This window comes from Seriola dumerili, unplaced genomic scaffold (genome assembly GCF_002260705.1).
Source record: "Seriola dumerili isolate Sdu_G_001 unplaced genomic scaffold, Sdu_1.0 BDQW01000665.1, whole genome shotgun sequence".
Lineage (NCBI taxonomy): Eukaryota > Metazoa > Chordata > Actinopteri > Carangiformes > Carangidae > Seriola > Seriola dumerili.
In genome coordinates, this window is record NW_019174920.1 from 993,379 (window position 1) to 1,011,023 (window position 17,645).

General features: G+C 39.5%; 1 protein-coding gene across 1 annotated transcript in view; it reads left to right on the forward strand.

Annotated features, from left to right (window-relative positions):
* Positions 1–17,645, forward strand: part of slc18a2 (solute carrier family 18 member A2) — a 35,876-nt gene that overhangs the window by 9,595 nt on the left and 8,636 nt on the right. Inside the window, exons 3-9 of the mRNA XM_022765161.1 lie at positions 7,319–7,377; positions 7,477–7,560; positions 9,462–9,554; positions 11,624–11,713; positions 11,835–11,878; positions 14,763–14,823; positions 16,524–16,619. Of these exons, the coding sequence (XP_022620882.1) occupies positions 7,319–7,377; positions 7,477–7,560; positions 9,462–9,554; positions 11,624–11,713; positions 11,835–11,878; positions 14,763–14,823; positions 16,524–16,619 (527 nt within the window). The remainder of the gene's footprint in view (positions 1–7,318; positions 7,378–7,476; positions 7,561–9,461; positions 9,555–11,623; positions 11,714–11,834; positions 11,879–14,762; positions 14,824–16,523; positions 16,620–17,645) is intronic.

The following is a 17,645-nucleotide window of genomic DNA, read 5'->3' on the forward strand; positions in this document are numbered from 1 at the left end:
ATTGAGATGTAGATGTGAGTCAAATTTTAAGTCAATAGGACTCAGTGTAAGGGGGACAGGCCTTTCATTTTTAATTTTTTTGACTGTTTGACTGTTAATTATAGCGCCACCATGAAGCCAAATGTAATAATATTTTATTAGAGGAATTAGCACATCATTTCCAGTTATGGTACCAAGTTTCATGTCTCTAGGCCAAAGGCATAATATGGCAGACAATGATGAATATGCACGTGCACTAATATGTCACTTCAGATTTTGGTTAATAATTTGGTAGATGGTTTTGGTATTTATGGCGCCGAAAAGCGAAGAAAATGCTGTGGTAGGCCCATTCCCAAATATGGACTGAAAATATCTACCAAGATTTATGATGATTGGACAAAAATTGGTTAATGAGTTGTGGCCAAATTCCTGCTAAGCGAAGTTGTCAAGTTTATTGGTCAATATCTTGAAAAATAAATGAGATATCAAGAAGCTTTGTTAAAGTTTTGATGACCTTGGTAAAATGATTATCTACAGAAAATTCTGTTGCAATTGGACATACAGTTCAGAAGGAAAAAAAAAAAAGTTTTTCAAGAAATTCAAAAATCCATCGTGGCAGACTGTTATGGTGCACAAGGCTTTTATTTCGAAGAGCACATTGAGCTGGACTCAAGTCAATCTGACTCCCAGGCTTTGTAATGATGAAACAAGTGTGTGATTGGTCTCTCAGGATTAAACCAGCTGAAGCGACTTTGCTGAAACCTGCTTGTTGCTGCATGGCTTTATTCTAGGCTCACTCAGCTGAACTGAATAGTTTTTGTAGAGATTGTTTTTATTATTCTGCTGGAGAAATTCATTTTTGAGTGAGGGGCTTGGGATGCTCGAAAACTGGCACACAAGTCAGAACTGGCAAAAAATACAAAGCCTCCATACACAGGACCATGTCGGGATAAAGTTGCTTGTATGTACATTAAATTCAATAGGATCATCATTCTGGACATAATACAAATTAAAAAAAAAAATCAGCCAGACAGTGAATAAGCCATATCGGATTTTGTGCATAAATTTTCGTAACACATTTGGAGGTCTTTAGGATGCGCAAAAACTCGATTCATGTTCGATCTAGTAACTATTTCAATTTGATATCGCACTTGGGCATGGGCGTGGCACATCGGCTCTACAGCTCCCCCTAATTACTTTTAGCATTGATGGGCTAAGGGTGCATGAAAATTCACAAAACTTTGCACATGCATCAGAAGTAATATAACTTGATATCTGAAATGGGTGTCAGGCATGGGTGTCACTATGAGGGCACCCCCTAGAAATTTTCAATGAAGTAGCCCTCATGCTTTCAACTAGAAGTATAAAAACTGGGTAGGATGTGTATCATACTCAGATCTACAAAAAAAAACCTTTTGGAGTTACACCTTAAACCCAACAGGAAGTCTGCCACTTTAAATGTAATTTTTAAAAATGTTTTTATTAGTCTTACATTTCAAAAGTGGTACTGTAGCACACAACATAAAAATTGTGTAGGTGAAGATATAAAACGGTGAACACAAGAGAAAGTGTTTTGGTCGGTAACTCCAACATTGAACATTACGTGTTCAAAAACCCTACATGGATGTGTCCTTTGAATTTAGCTGAATCATTGGACATATGCCAAACCTGTGGGTTTAAACATCTCTTACATTTTTCCTCTAGTTCTGGGTAAAGCTCAGACATTTTCAGTGGTAAAAATTGACATTGTGTAAAACATTAACCCCAATGAATGTAAGACGAACACTACATAGACAACCTAAAACTCAGGTGCCATCACTACAACAAGCTTATCGAAAGTTGTAAAAAACTTGTTGATATCTTATTACATAATGATAATAATAATAACTGACACAAAAACAGGGTTCTGCTCCTTATGTGCTTGAATCTTGATTATCTTTTCAAAAACAACTCAGCAGTTCCTCTCATCTCTACAGTGCAAGATAACAACTTTCAGCTCATTGTTTTGATTTTATGGCCCATAATTATTGTGTTGTGGTTCAACTGTATGTATTTTACTGACTCATACCCAAAACCAGAGTAAGAATTGCCCCTCCCACTGGCTTTTTTGCCCATGCTACGGTCAAAATGTCGAGATTCTTTTAAAAGCATCACTGCAGCAGTCCTTGTTCTCTACTCAGGTCGCCAGCTACACCGCTCTCTCGCTCTGTCTGATCTATTCCTGAAAACTGCTGCTCTACTCGTAACAATATTCTTTCTCAAGCTTACTGCAGATCTCACACAGAGTTAATAAATCAGTGTAATTACTTTGTTTACTTTGTAAGTTTAGTTTCCACACGTCTACACATGCGTATAATGCTGCAATATTGTAACTAATCTCAGAACGACTGGTGTCCTCTCCGCATGGCAAGCTCCAGTCTTTGTCATGGACACGGTCACACCCACAAAACTTAACTTTAGTATTACTTAAATTACTTTACTGCGCAAAATGATTTCTGTGAGCTTGACACTTGAAGACTGTCCTTACATTCATTTGCTGAAAGTAATAGTGCTCCGAAATGAAATCTAAAATATTTACATATTTATAGTGATAAATTGATACATGATAACATGATGCATCTAAAAAACACAACTTTTTTCAAATGTGAAATTTTGTATTATTTTCTTGTTTTTTATTGTTATTTATTTGTAGTACTGAAGTAAGAACTGAAATGATTTGCACCAAACTTGTTGGATGTATGGGGCCTGAGACAGAGAAGAATTGCTATAAATATGAATTTATTTCTTTTAAGTGTGGTTAAAGTTTGACTGGAGGTCTGCGCTATCTTATTTATTTATTTTCATTTTGAGTGGAGAATTATAACATAATGACGGGCCAAAACAACATAAAACAAAATTGAACAAAACTAAAGAATAAAAGCTACCAGAGCAGAGCCAGTCTAAATATTCTCCTAACAGAATGTGAGATACATGTTGAGGGAGAAGTGTGAATTTTCCAACATTGCTGGCTTTCACCTCAAAGCCAGTATTTAGTGTCTCAGGTGGTCACTCAGATGTGCTGTAATTGAGTCCCATTACTGGTTCTTAGTCACCTTCCCTCCTGACAGAGGACGATACAAGGTAAGTCAAGCGTGTCAGGTATCTACAGAGGATCACAGCCGCTCTGATGTGCCTGGCAGCTTTTAGCCTTGTATTCACATGTTGTCATCCTCCTCCAATGTTGTAGTTCCAGTCAGTGGTGGATGTAGATATGGGCAACATATGCAGCCACCCAGGACGGCATCTTGTCAGGGGTGCACAGGTGCTTGCAAAAAAAATCGGTTTTCTATCGCTCATTTCCACATCACACGAGGCAACCTTGTGAGAGGGAGCGGGTGCCAGTTTGTAGACCTCTGCTGAGAAGGTTTCCTCTCTCATTCTCAGAGGCAGAGCCATTTCTAGCTTTTTGGGGGCCCTATGCAAGACGCTGTTTTGGGGACCCTATTTTGTCACTACAATGGCGGGATTCCAAATCCTTGAAAATGATCTGTGGAGATGCATCAATCTGTTACACTTTAACCCTAACCCTAACCCTGCGTCAAATATTCAACAGCATAGGAGGTCTATGACCTAGAGGCGACACCCACTGGACGACATTTGCCCAACAACACACCCTCCCTCCCTTAGTCTAATGTTACCGAGCTGCCGCAACAAAATGCTCTGCAGCCTGCTATAATCCAACACAACAGGTGTCATTTCAGTCAATCAGTCACACAGCACAGTTCATTTGAATGACTAATTATATTTTAGCCCCTTTGTAAAGCACACACTGTATAAAGCTGGGTTTATTTGCATACAAGCAATCCTAGCTAGTTAGCTGAGCTAGCCAACTTAACAATTTAGCTGAGGCTAGCTGAGCAAGTGTAGTGTATTATCCACTTCATTTTCTTATGTTACAACATTCTAAATTGTTGCATGTTCTTCTTCTATGTGTGTCTCATCCTAAAGTCCAAGAAGGGTGTCAACCAAGATTTTGTCAAAGGTTTCCGTGAACCATCCATTATAAGTTTAGGTTAAGGAATGAGCATTAAGGGGCAAAACTGTTTATACATCAGGTTTCTGTTAAATACGGTACGAGAGACTCAGGATGTGGGGGTCCTTGCTGGCCCAACAGGTTAAAGGCCAAAGACCAAAAGCCACAGTCCAGATGTCGTCAATCTCTGGGTGAAGGCTCCCTATTGAAAGAAGGGTAAATCCCAAAGGAGGGTTGAGACCGATAAATAGAGGGGTTTTGGAGACGTTAGAAGAGTGATTTCACATTGGCAGAGATGCTCCAGGATTCGGCATTTTTTGACACTGTTTCTTTCTTGTAAATAAACTTCTTTTTGATTGCAAGTAAAGACGTGTCAGCAGTGATCACTTCTTCACATCAGCACCTCAAGATACCACACAAGCAAGCAGGACAAAAGTAGCAAACTTGCTCAAAAATTGGCTACACCCTCCACCCCACAAGTGAATCTACATCATTAACAAATGCCTTACCTTTTTCCTGTGAGCGTTTTTCTTCTTCAGTTTTCTTCTTTTTCTTTTCCGGAGGGATAAGTCCTTTTTGATGCCATGATACCGTTACTAACGCTACTGTTATTCTCCTCACTGATGTGATGTGCGGCTGTCAGTCATCCCATCATCCCCGTCGGCAGACATCATTCATTGCCTCATAGCCTAATGATTATTTTGACTTGATTATCCCACAAACACAAGCCACAGCTTCCCTGTTATTGCAGCTTAATTTTGTTTATATCCTACATTTGATTTTTGAGCATGTAAGTGTTTCACTAAACACATGAGGAGGCTTTGCTGGTTACAAACAAAGACAAGTAATTTGAATTCTTCCCAAATATATTGAGGCTGAACTTGCAGGTTGAGGGCCCCCTAGAGCTGCGGGGGCCTTATGCATCGGCATAGTCTGCATATAGCAAGAAACGGCTCTGCTCAGAGGTAGTGGGAGATGGGGAGGGGTGCGGGATGTAGTTTGACCACAGGTCTCCCCACCGGAGTGGGAGAATAGTGCACTTCTATCTCTCTAGAGTACTAATGCAATTAGTAAAATCAGTCACAGCAGGGAAAGCTACCAAATAAACCACAATTGATTCATAATACTGTGATACAGACCTGTAGTTTCACACACATCAATTTTGTGGGTTGTGTGAAATCATTAAGAATTATAAACTAGTCTCTACACCACTACATGTGTGTCTTTGTGTGTGTGTATATATATATACAGTGCATCCAGAAAGTATTCACACCCCTTCACTTTCCCTACATTTTGTTATGTTACAGCCTTATTCCAAAATGGATTAAATTCCTTTTTTTTCTCATCAATCAACACACAATACCCCATAATGACAAAGCGAAAAAGGTTTTTTAGAAATTTTTGCAAATTTATTAAAAATAAAAAAAATGAAATATCGCATGTACATAAGTATTCACACCCTTTACTCAGTACTTTGTTGAGGCACCTTTGGCAGCGATTACAGCCTCAAGTCTTCTTGGGTATGAAGCTACAAGCTTGGCACACCTGTATTTGGGGTATTTCTCCCAGTCTTCACTGCAGATCCACTCAAGCTCTGTCAGGTTAGATGGGGAGCGTCGCTGCACAGCTATTCTCAGGTCTTTCCAGAGATGTTCAATCAGGTTCAAGTCTGGGTTCCGGCCAGGCCACTCAAGGACAGAGACTTGTCCCGAAGCCACTCCTTCGTTGTCTTGGCTGTGTGCTTAGGGTCGTTGTCCTGTTGGAAGGTAAACCTTTGCCCCAGTCTGAGGTCCTGAGCGTTCTGGAGCAGGTTTTCATCAAGGATTTCTCTGTACTTTGCTCTGTTCATCTTTCCCTCGATCCTGACTAGTCTCCCAGTTCCTGCTGCTGAAAAACATCCCCACAGCATGATGCTGCCACCACCATGCTCCACCGTAGAGATGGTATTAGCCAGGTCATGAGAAGTGCCTGGTTTCCTCCAGACGTGACACTTGGCATTCAGGCCAAAGAGTTCAATCTTGGTTTCATCAGACCAGAGAATCTTGTTTCTCATGGTCTGAGAGTCCTTTAGGTGCCTTCTGGCAAACTCCAAGCGGGCTGTCATGTGCCTTTTACTGAGTAGAGGCTTCCGTCTGGCCACTCCCTACCATAAAGGCTTGATTGGTGGAGTGCTGCAGAGACGGTTGTCCTTCTGGAAGTTTCTCCCATCTCCACAGAGGAACGCTGGAGCTCTGTCAGACTGACCATCGGGTTCTTGGTCACCTCCCTGACCAAGGCCCTTCTCCCCTGATTGCTCAGTTTGGCTGGGCAGCCCGCTCTAGGAAGAGTCCAGGTGGTTCCAAACTTCTTTCATTTACAAATGATGGAGACCACTGTGCTCTTCGGGACCTTCAATGCTGCAGAAATGTTTTTGTACCCTTCCCCAGGTCTGTGCCTCAATACAATCCTGTCTCAGAGGTCTATAGACAATTCCTTTGACTTCATGGCTTGGTTTCTGCTCTGACATGCACTGTCAACAGTGGAACCTTATATAGACACGTGTGTGCCTTTCCGAATCATGTCCAATCAATTGAATTTACTACAGGTAGACTCCAATCAAGTTGTAGAAACATCTCAAGGATGATCAGTGGAAACAGGATGCACCTAAGATCACTTTTGAGTGTCATAGCAAAGGGTGTGAATACTTATGTACATGCGATATTTCAGTTTTTTATTTTTAATAAATTTGCAAGAATTTCTAAAAAACCTTTTTCACTTTGTCATTATGGGGTATTTTGTGTAGATTGATGAGGAAAAAAAGGAATTTAATCCATTTCGGAATAAGGCTGTAACATAACAAAATGTGGGGAAAGTGAAGGGGTGTGAATACTTTCCGGATGCACTGTATATCAATACACAAACACAAACAAGACACACACACACACACATATATATATATATATATGTGTGTGTCTTGTGTGTTTGTGTATATATATATATATATATGTGTGTGTCAAGATTGTCAGAATTTCTAAAAATACTTACAAGACACTTATTCTTATGAGTGATGATGATTTTATATCGACACGTGTCCTAGTTGACCGTAGAAACACTGGATTCAAACTGAAGATGGATTTCTCTCATGTTATTCACAGCATCATCACTACTGTGGCTGAAGTGTTCTGCAGTTATCAGCTGTCATTTAAGACTTCTAATTGTTAATTGTAATATCACTGCCTTGAAATCATGAATTTCAGCTTGAAAATAATGTCATTTATTTGAGGTATATTTGTATAGACATCTCAAACTGATGATGTGCTCAGCCTTTTTCTCTCTTTGTCCCTTAAGAATTGGATACCAACTTCCCATATTTGCCGGCTTCTGTATCATGTTCCTCTCCACCATCAGTGAGTTCCAGCCGACACGTCTTCATTATCAGATCACAAAGCTTTCATCTCTCGTGATGTTTCTGTGTTTATATTTCTGTTGTTCTCACTGTTGTAAAGTGTTCGCCTTTTCATCGAGCTACGCTCTGCTGTTTCTGGCCAGATCGCTTCAAGGTGTAGGCTCCTCCTGCTCCTCTGTGGCAGGTAAGACCTTCTCCTGTCTGATTCCATCTGATGCTCACATCCAGCATATCTGAACACGTTAACACAAATCCACAGCAGGCAGTGAATGACTATTTGCTTTTGTGTGACAGACTGAGCGTGTTCATTTAGATCCACTCAACCAATCAATCAGACTTTATTTGTGTTGCAATTTTCATACAAACAATGTAACATAAAATACTTCACAGAATAAAAGCAATAAAAAACAACCCCCCACACCCCCACAATCAAAGATAAAAATAAAACAATAAAATACTAAAACAGAAGAGATGTATTAAAGTGAGTAGAACCAGAAATAAAAGGTAGGATAATTAAATAAAATACTACTAGTAGTAGTAAAGAGTAGTAAAGATAAATTATGAAAATAGAAATGTAAAAATGCTACAAACTAAATGCTAAAAGAGGAAGCTGAAAGGGAGTAAAACCAGAAATAAAAGTAGAAATCAAATAAATAACCAGAAATAAAAATAGGTAGTAGAAGGAAAACAATCAAGAAAGTAATCATAGAACAAAAGGATATACCAGTAAAGGGTTAATATATATATATGTATAAAGATGAATAAATAAATAAAAGTAAATTAAATTCAGTTAAAAGCCAGACTGCTGCATTATGGGTTGTTTGTAGTCTGGATGGTGCTAGACAAGAGATGCAGGGTTTCCAGGAAGGAGGCAAGTCATTTACTTTGATGCCACAAAAGTGTTTGTCACACAGGCCTTCTATTGTTTCTTAATTTGTAGGTGTGAGAGAAATACTAATTTAGCTAATGCTAATATTGTTGTAGCTAAGGTAGGTCAGGTGAAGTACAATCAAAAAAAGGCAACATTGACTTTGTCAGAGATAGTGTAGTGACAGTTGTACCATTAATTAGGACTACTACAACTTAGCAACTATAGATAGGTATATCGTATAGGTATAGGTAGATACATTGATAGATAGATAGATAGATAGATAGATAGATAGATAGATAGATAGATAGATAGATACTTTATTTATCCCCTAGGGGAAATAAATGTGTCCATTAGCTCATTGTTGATAATAATAATAATAATAAAAACAGTTAATAATAAATAAACAGTAATAATTAGATTAGTCCACTTCCTTTGGCTGAGGTGTTGTATAACCTGATGGCAGTGGGAACAAAGGATCTCCTGAACCTCTCTGTTCTGCAGCACAGTGATATGAGACGTTTGCTGCAGCTGCAGCTGCTTCTCTGTCCTGCCAGAATGTTGTGGAGAGGGTGGTTGGTATTGTAATGGCTGCTAGCTGCCTTGCTGTGGTAATTACATATTTCCAGCCACGCAGTTGTTGTATGTGGATGACAGCACAGTATTATTTACACTTGTGTTGAATGTTTTCACGATGTGTCCCTGACTGATCAGATCACAGTCTGTCCTCAGTGTGTCTTGGTGAGATTACACCTGTAGCTTCATGTGGTCGAGCTCTATCTGACTGTAATCTTTTTAAAAACACATTATAACACCAGGTGTAAATGGGGTATGAGTCTGGGTTCATCTCATAATGAGGCTGTTTATTTCTTGATTAGCGAATGGGATTAGCCTTTGGGCAAATACTAAATCTGGCTGCGGGCTTTACTCAGCCATAACATAGCTTAAGTGACAAAGACAAGCAAAAGTATTGGCACACTCACACTTGTATTTGGGTTGTTTGCTATAAAACTGATTCTACTTATGTCACTTAGTGGTTTAGCATAGTATCGACAACAATGTCCACAGTTACATTTCATATATGAAAGTCATCATTATCATGATGCTAGCTACCTCAGCAGTCAGTGTTAATGTAGCTATTGTCAATGTCTTTAGTATTTATTGTAAAGCTCCTGCAGGATAACTACCTTGTAATCTGTACATGTGTGTGTTTTCAGGGATGGGAATGCTTGCTAGTGTGTACACGAATGACGAGGAGAGAGGTCATGCAATCGGCATTGCCCTGGGAGGTCTAGCACTGGGAGTGTTGGGTATGTAAACATACATGGTCCAACCACGAGATGCTTCAACAGGTGACACACCAGAGGCCTGTACTAAAAATCAAGTTCAACATACCCAGGATAACTTTTAGTTATCTGGCTTTACTGAACCAAACACTGTTCGTCTTGATAACCTGTACTACAAAGCAGGTGATTAACTGGCTCAGTTAACCCTGGGTTGGGTGATACCTGCAGGTGAATTCATTTATAGTGATGTCATAAAGCTATATTCAACAAGGTGAAATTATGAAATGATGATTACATGACTGGAATAAAAAAGAAACACTAGAAAAACTTTCTAATTATTTCTATTTCTGAATATGATTTCTATTGAAGTCAGACTGAGGATATATTGTAAATAAGTGCATGAATTATCATGAAGTTTCTCACTGTGTATTTTTCTATCTTTTGTCTGATGATGAACAAACTGTTATGAATATGTGAAGCAGATAAAACAGTTAAAGTTAATGTCAGGCTGTTTCTGCTGCAGAGAGGAGAGAAAGAAAAGAGAAGTAGTTGATGTCTGAGTCAGACTGACTGAAGTGTTCATTTATCAGTCAGTCCAGAATGTCACATTCGCAATAATTAACGCAAATTCAACCAATCCCTGTGAATTCTGCATTCTTGTCCAATCACCGCAACCTTTCCATAAATTTGACCAAACATCATATTTTCCCACAAGTTGAACCAATCATACCAGTCCCTGCGCAACACCTTGATGTACGTCCCCAAACTCACCGCCTTGTTTCTGGTTTTGAAGCATGTTGTGAAGCTGCAGACATGTGTGACATGAACGTCTCAACATTTACCAACAAACATTACTGTTAAGAACCGAGTGAAGACATTCAACAATGTTTTGCATGAAAGTGGGGTTAAATTATTTATATATTATATATATAAATAATATATATTATATAATTATTATCCTTTTTTTCTCCAGGTGAAATTAAATATCTACAGTTCACATAATCCAGATCAAGTAAATCTCAAGAAAACATTCCACCTTCAAAAAATGCCGGGTAGCTGCCGGTAGCCTCTGAGCTGCTCAGTGAATTAAATCATCAATTAGTAAAGATGAAATGACAGAAAACATTTTCACATCGTCTGAGTGCTGTCAGATTAAAGAATCTGTGTTCAGTTCAAATTACGCTATATATAGTTATTATGTAGTTACTTAGTGTGATAAACTCTCCTCTGTTTGTTAGAGGCTCAAACAGAGCCATTACACATTTATTTATATTTGTCAGTAAATTTGTGTGGTAAATGATGCCACAGAGTCACAATAAATGTTAGATGTGCCACGTGTTCACCTATAGCCTGAAATAGCTGATCAAAACTTAAGTTAAAGGGGACCTGTTATGCTTTTCTGAGTTTTCCCTTACTTATAGTATGTTATACAGGCTTTTGTGCATGTAAATGGTCTCCAGAGTCACAAGGATCAAAGTTTACACCAAAGGGAATAACTCTGTCACGGCAAAACCCAATTTTCTGCCTTTGTATGAACCACCTCATTGAGGGTCCAGAGATTACTTCCTGGTCTTATTGGCATCAATACTTCTCTTGTTGCTGCCCATCTTCTGGTTCAAGATTGGACTCTTGTTCAAAACGATAAGGCAGCACCGAAGCTACCACAACCGTTTGTTTACACAAGACATTTGGAATGTGCCATGGTAGTTGCCAGCAAGCTGAGTCCAGTGTGCTCTGATTGGGAGGGGAGGCCCTCAGCTTTAACAGTGTTTCAGACACAGGGTGAATAGAGTAGAGTATAAAATGAAGAAAAATAATGTCTTTTCAGAACATTAAACATGTAAATCTATTTTAGTAGACACCAAGAATGAAATGATGAACACTAAAAATGGCCATATTAGGTCATCTTTAATTATAAAGCTGCAAACTCACCATTCTACAACCAACAAGTGTAAGATAATGAAATATGATTGTCACCTCCATGTCTTCCATTGTTATTCTACAGACCTGTTGCACCCTGAGCTGTCTTGTAGGGGAGAGAGCTGTAATAACTGATCTCTCCACCACTGACCATTTAGTTTGGTCTTCCACAGTTGGACCCCCGTTCGGCAGTGTGATGTACGAGTTTGTGGGGAAGACTGCTCCTTTCCTTATCCTGGCATTCCTGGCTGTGTTTGATGGAGGTACAGTTACGTTTCTTACACCCAAGTAGAGTAGTTATTGTAGAAGGAATGGTGAGAATTAGGTGTGAGCTTAACGTTGTTCATCATAATTATACTGATTTGACTTTGTGTGTCTTCTCAGCTCTGCAGCTGTTTGTCCTTCAGCCGACCAAGGTTGAACCAGAGGTGAGTTTGTTTATCATGATGATTCATTTCCTGAGGTTTTCTCTATTAATTAAGATGACCGTTACAGCTTCAGAGCATTTTAAAGTCTCTATAATGGCCTTTTTTCTTAATTAGATATTAAATACAGGAGGGGTCGGGAGAAACAGAGAAGGTGGATGGCATGAAACCAAATATCCATGACAGAATCTGCTCTGTATACAGCAGCACCTCTGACTTGGCTCTAAATAGCTCTAAGTACCTGGCATTCACCCAAGCAAACAACTAAACATTTAACATTCAGGATCCAACTTTCAGCTCATTTTAAACTAAAGTTGAAATTACTGAGTTTATACTGTATAATCTCACAACACCAGATTTACAGCATCGAAGGAAACTGTAATTTATTACCATTATCCTTTGTCAGACGAGTGACTGGTTCTTTGCCAAGAGGCGTCGGCAACAGCCAATTGGAAAGCTATTTGAAATCTAGCATATGCAAATGTATATATGTACATATAGTGAATTTCCATATATGAAATACATATATAACAATGAGATATGAAACCTAATGGAAATTGAAATAATTTTACATATTGACATATATGTCAAGCCCACAGAAATATGAATGCTTACATATACTGTATATGCTTATATTGTATACATATGTTAATATATATCCATCCCAAAGTCTGTCAGTATATGTTGATATTATATACAGTAGGGTCCAAACGTCTGAGAGCACTTTACAGAATGTGAAAATAGACATGTTTAAAATGGGTAAGAAAAACTGGTTTAAAGGCAGTAAAACTAAAAATAAAATTACTTAAAGTCACAATTTACTTTTGGGGAAAGTTTGATGTGACATTTTTACTGGCTTGACATGTAAATATTATTTCCTAATCAGCATACAGCACATTTCTTTTGTGAATTCTTACATTTTACTCATGATGGGAATAGTCCAGTTTACTCTGTTTTAAATGTATGGAGCTGTTAGGCTTATTGAGAGTGAATAGCATCTCACAGATGCTTCAGTGAACTCATTAGACATAACTCCTTCAGCAGAGAGACAAAGACAAGATGCTTGTCTTCAAGGATGACACATGATCTAATATATTAGCGGAGATAACAACCAAACACAACTGATAATGGAAGCAAAGCAACAGGAGAATCTGTTCCTGGTCATTAGCAGATTCTTTCACCTTTTCATCATCCTTCATCTCAGGCATGTCCAGCGGCTTGCTTAATTAACGAACAAGGTGTGTTAGGCTCACACATTCTGTATTAAACAGGAAATCTCATTATCAGTTTCATGTGTCAGGTGTTTGACTTTTCATTTACTCCAAATAACATGCCGGCCCTTTAAGGACAGATAGTGTTTAATTTGTTTCGGCATATTAATACAGATTTTTGTCTTACATTTCGAGACTGTCCTCCTGTAAAAAAATGAGTCCATAGGTCGTCAGTGCAGCAGGTTATTTTGGGCCATAGTTATGTTTTGTTGTTAGGCGACATCTAGTGGTCTTAGTAATTATGGCAGGAGCAAAGGGAACAGTGCAATAAAGAGAGACAAAGTCCAGGTCAGGAGGAGGTTGTGGTGGATGGATGAATATGACACAGGAGAGCAGTGTTCGATTCCCATGTAAAAGTAGCAGTTTATGTTGTTTCTATTGTCCATCTCCATTCGAAAAAGTTAACCACCTTGTTATTATTGTAACTATGACAACAAGATCGTCTAATGTTAAGGAAGTACTCATTTGAACCCAAATCACCATCTTTTCCTAAACCTAACCAAGCCATGGCCGTTATTATAATAACCATGGTGACGAAGGTAGGTACGCTGCTCTCGATACAGTCGATGCATTTATTACTGTAACCATGACAACCAAGGTCTGGTATGCATGCTGCCGTATGGACACTATTTCAGGAGTCACTCCTACGGGTTGTATCAGAGGGTTGAAAAAACAACCTGTGGTTGTTCAGGTTGGAGGAGTTATACATTCGGACAGTTTAACAGATGTGGTTAGTAATAACTAACCATGACCCTTTACCTAGCTGTCTACTGGATTAGTTCACAAAGGTTATATTTCAGAGGGAGGAGGTAGTTATCTTTATGATAATGTTGTTACATAAAAGAAATATTATATTTTTTTGTCCAAAAGCAGCTTTGACCAGTGGGGGTTCATATTGGGAGCCTCCCTATAGAGAGAGGATTGAGTCCAAAAACCTGGAAATAAGCTGCATTTTATCACTTCCTGTTCCCTCATCCTGAATTCTCTGGGTGTTTTGAATGGGTTTTTGGTGTGATTGGACTGAAATAAGGTCTGTGGTTAACACCAACTCAAGACATTTTCATGTTTTATTCTACAACATAAAGTACGTCAGTAAATACCCCAGTCCTGATTTCTTGAAGCTTTCACGTCTGTTAAAAAAGGTTGGTTGCTAACAAGTGTTGAAATGAGACCACTGAGGTTGTCGGGGACGTTAAGCGTCGTCACGTTGAACATGAAAACTGATCTACTCACCAGTCCACCTTTAAGGTCTCATTGTGTTTATACTCACACTAACTCAGCTTGAACTCAAACTACTGAAGTTTAGTGGTGGCGATGTTGAAGTCATGTGACCATGGTGTCATTGGTTTATAGCCTAACATTATGTTTTAACCTCTGCTGATTGTATTTAGGCTTCAAACATCATAAACTGGTGTTCATGGTGTTCATTCTGAACAAAACCTGTCAGGATCATTAACTGTTGTTTTTCTCCAATAATCCAAAAGACAATGGTAAAACCCCATTGGTTTTTAGTGGAGGGAACCAGGGTGATGATAAATTCAGGGCTGGTCTACAGAAATACATCATCCCTTCAGGACTCTATAAGCTTTTTGTTACTGTGTCTCTTTCCTCCACAGAGTCAGAAGGGGACACCACTGCTGACCCTGATGAAGGATCCATACATTCTGATCGCAGCAGGTAAGAAAATAAGAGTTCAGTAAATGTGACAAAACTTCATGTAACCTCACTCTCAGGGATAGTGCCTTTTTTAATGGTGCTGGGAAAAGAGCGGGCAGAGGAACTGACTTGTTTGTTTGTTTTTGTTTGTTATATTAGCCAAATTGAGATTTTGTGGTTACAGAACAGAAATATGGCTTGAAATGTTGCTGCGAAGTGAATCCTGCATGTTAAAGAGGGTCATCTATCCATCAGAAGAAACACTGAGAACAAATTTGTGTTGTGTTTGTGTATTGTGTATTGTGTATTGTGTATTGTGTAAATGTAGATCAACCTGTAGCTCTGGTTTAAGAAATTAACCAGCTATTACAGACAACCTGTATATTAAGCTCAGTTCAGTGTTAATGTTATTTTAGACACATATTAGTCACTGAAGTGCACCCATCCATGTTGTCTGAGGTAAGGTTTGCAGTGATGGCAGCCCAGACAAACTTCTCCCCAGCCACGTCCTCCGGCTTTCCTTGGGTCAGACAGGCTATGTAATCCCTCCATCATACTGTGTGACGACCATGGCGTCTCAAACCAGTTGGACATGCCTAGAATTCTTCCACAGTAAGGCATCTAGTGTGCATTCTAATCAGATCCCCAAACAACCTCAACTGGCTCTGACTTCTTTCCCTGTTCCCAGGATCTCTGACCTTTCAGTCATCACCAAAAGCTCATGATCACGGAGGTCTCGGAACATGAACTGCTAAACTGAGAGCTTCATGCTTTGCCGTCTCTTCACCATGACAATCAATGCTTTACTGCCGACACTAGTTGACTGATTTCAGGCTCAGTGAACAAGACCCCAAGACCCCTGCTGAAAATGACCAGGGTCCAGTCCTGGCTCCTACTCCTTATCAGTCTCATGGGTTGAGCAAGCAGAAAGTTCTCATTCATGATCTCCTTGTCTTCTTCTGTGACCACAGAAGCTGCAGTCCTCTTAGCCCTGATACCTCTTTACTGATTCAGGTGTTACCAAGGCTAGTCATGCCTTTTTCATCTTTATGGCCTCCTTTACCACCAGTGTCCACCAACAGGTTACTGCAGTCAGAGACACCAATGTTCCCATCCTACTTGATTTTTTTTCTGGGGATGAGCCTGACTGGGCCCATGGGTGCAGACCCCAAGTCCAGTCATTCCCCTGCAATTTCTCCTCCTAGGCCTGGCTCCCAGATAGGGCCTTGGTTTCCCTTTTCCGGGAGAGGTTTTCATGAGACAAAGCAGTGATTATCTGCAGTTTAACAATACTAGCAAGTCAAACTGAGTCCACCCACAGTCAAACAAGGCTGGAGTCATCCACCCATGGTCTCATCCCATTGGTGGATGAGTCATACCACTTTTTACATCAAAACACAACTTGATTTTGAGTTTGATATATATGAACAGCCTTGAGGTCAAATGTATATGCCATTATCTTATATCACACTAATATCACACCTTATATCACACCTTAATTGGCAACAAGCCTAGTTCAGTTTAAACTCTGCCTGCAGAAGCTTACAACTGTGATGTGCAACAGATATGTTAAAGTCTGAGATCACCAGTAGGAAACAATCCCAGTATTTCAAAGTTGGCAGAAGGGCAGGATTTATTTGATTGTTTGTCGTTGTGTAGGTGGTTGGGGGTTGGAAGAGTAGTTGACACTGAATCGACTTATCATCAATCTTCCTTCACAGGTGCCATTTGTTTTGGAAATATGGCCATAGCCATGATGGAGCCAACACTGCCGATCTGGATGATGGAGACCATGTGTGCCAGGAAATGGCAGCTAGGTATTTTAAGCTCTGTTCGCTTCAGTAGGACATGTACTGACACAAGTCAGTCAAAGTAGAGGCACCCACACAAACACATACACACAGTTCCAGACATTCAGAACCCCTGCTTCCCCTGCTGAAGACCCTCTGGCTGCCACACACAAGTCTCCTTTTTTTCTTCTGTTGTCTGAAAAGGTGTGTCCACGTTCCACAGTAAACCTGGGCATTAAAGTGGCATTCATTCAATTGCAGAGTGTCACCATTAGATTGCACTTAATTCACAAAAACACATTTGAAAATAACATATATGTGCAAGGTTTGTACATCATGTTTAGTTGCTGGAGTCCAGATTTTTAACAGCATGAACCTCGATTTCATTCTGAAATTTCTCCTTAAAGGATGATTTTTTGCTATTGCAAATAGCCAGTGTTAACATTAACAGCTGTTTAGTTACCAATCTAGAAGAAGCATTGTGAGTTTAGCTTCAAACTTCATTCCTTTACTCACCAACAGCTGTCTCCAGAGGTGGAAATAAACTCCAGTGTTTTACTTCTGTTTCTACAACTTATTTTTCTTCGACTGGTTAGCATGTTAACAAGCTATCCCAGGTCCAGCCCGTCCTGTTTCATAATACTGCTTTGCAATAGTGGTGCACTGTAGCGTCCAGTCTAGTTGCGCATGAGAGGATGAAGAAGAGCACAGCCCAAAGAGTGTATTCTAGCCAATGAGATTTTAAGGTTGTCTTTTGGATTATTAGAGAAAACAAACAGTTTATGATCCTGACAGGCTTTGTTCAGCAGGATCATCTTCACTAATGAACACCAGTTTATGATGTTTGAAGCCTAAATACAAGAGCAGAGGTAAAAAGCTAATGTTAGGCTATAAACCAATGACACCATGGTCACATGACTTCAATGTCACTACCACTCTGACAGAGTTAGTGACAGTTTGCATAAACACAACCAGGCTGTAAAGGTGGACTGGAGAGAAGATCAGTTTTTATGTTCTACATGATGGCGCTTAACGTCCCTGACAGCCTCAGCG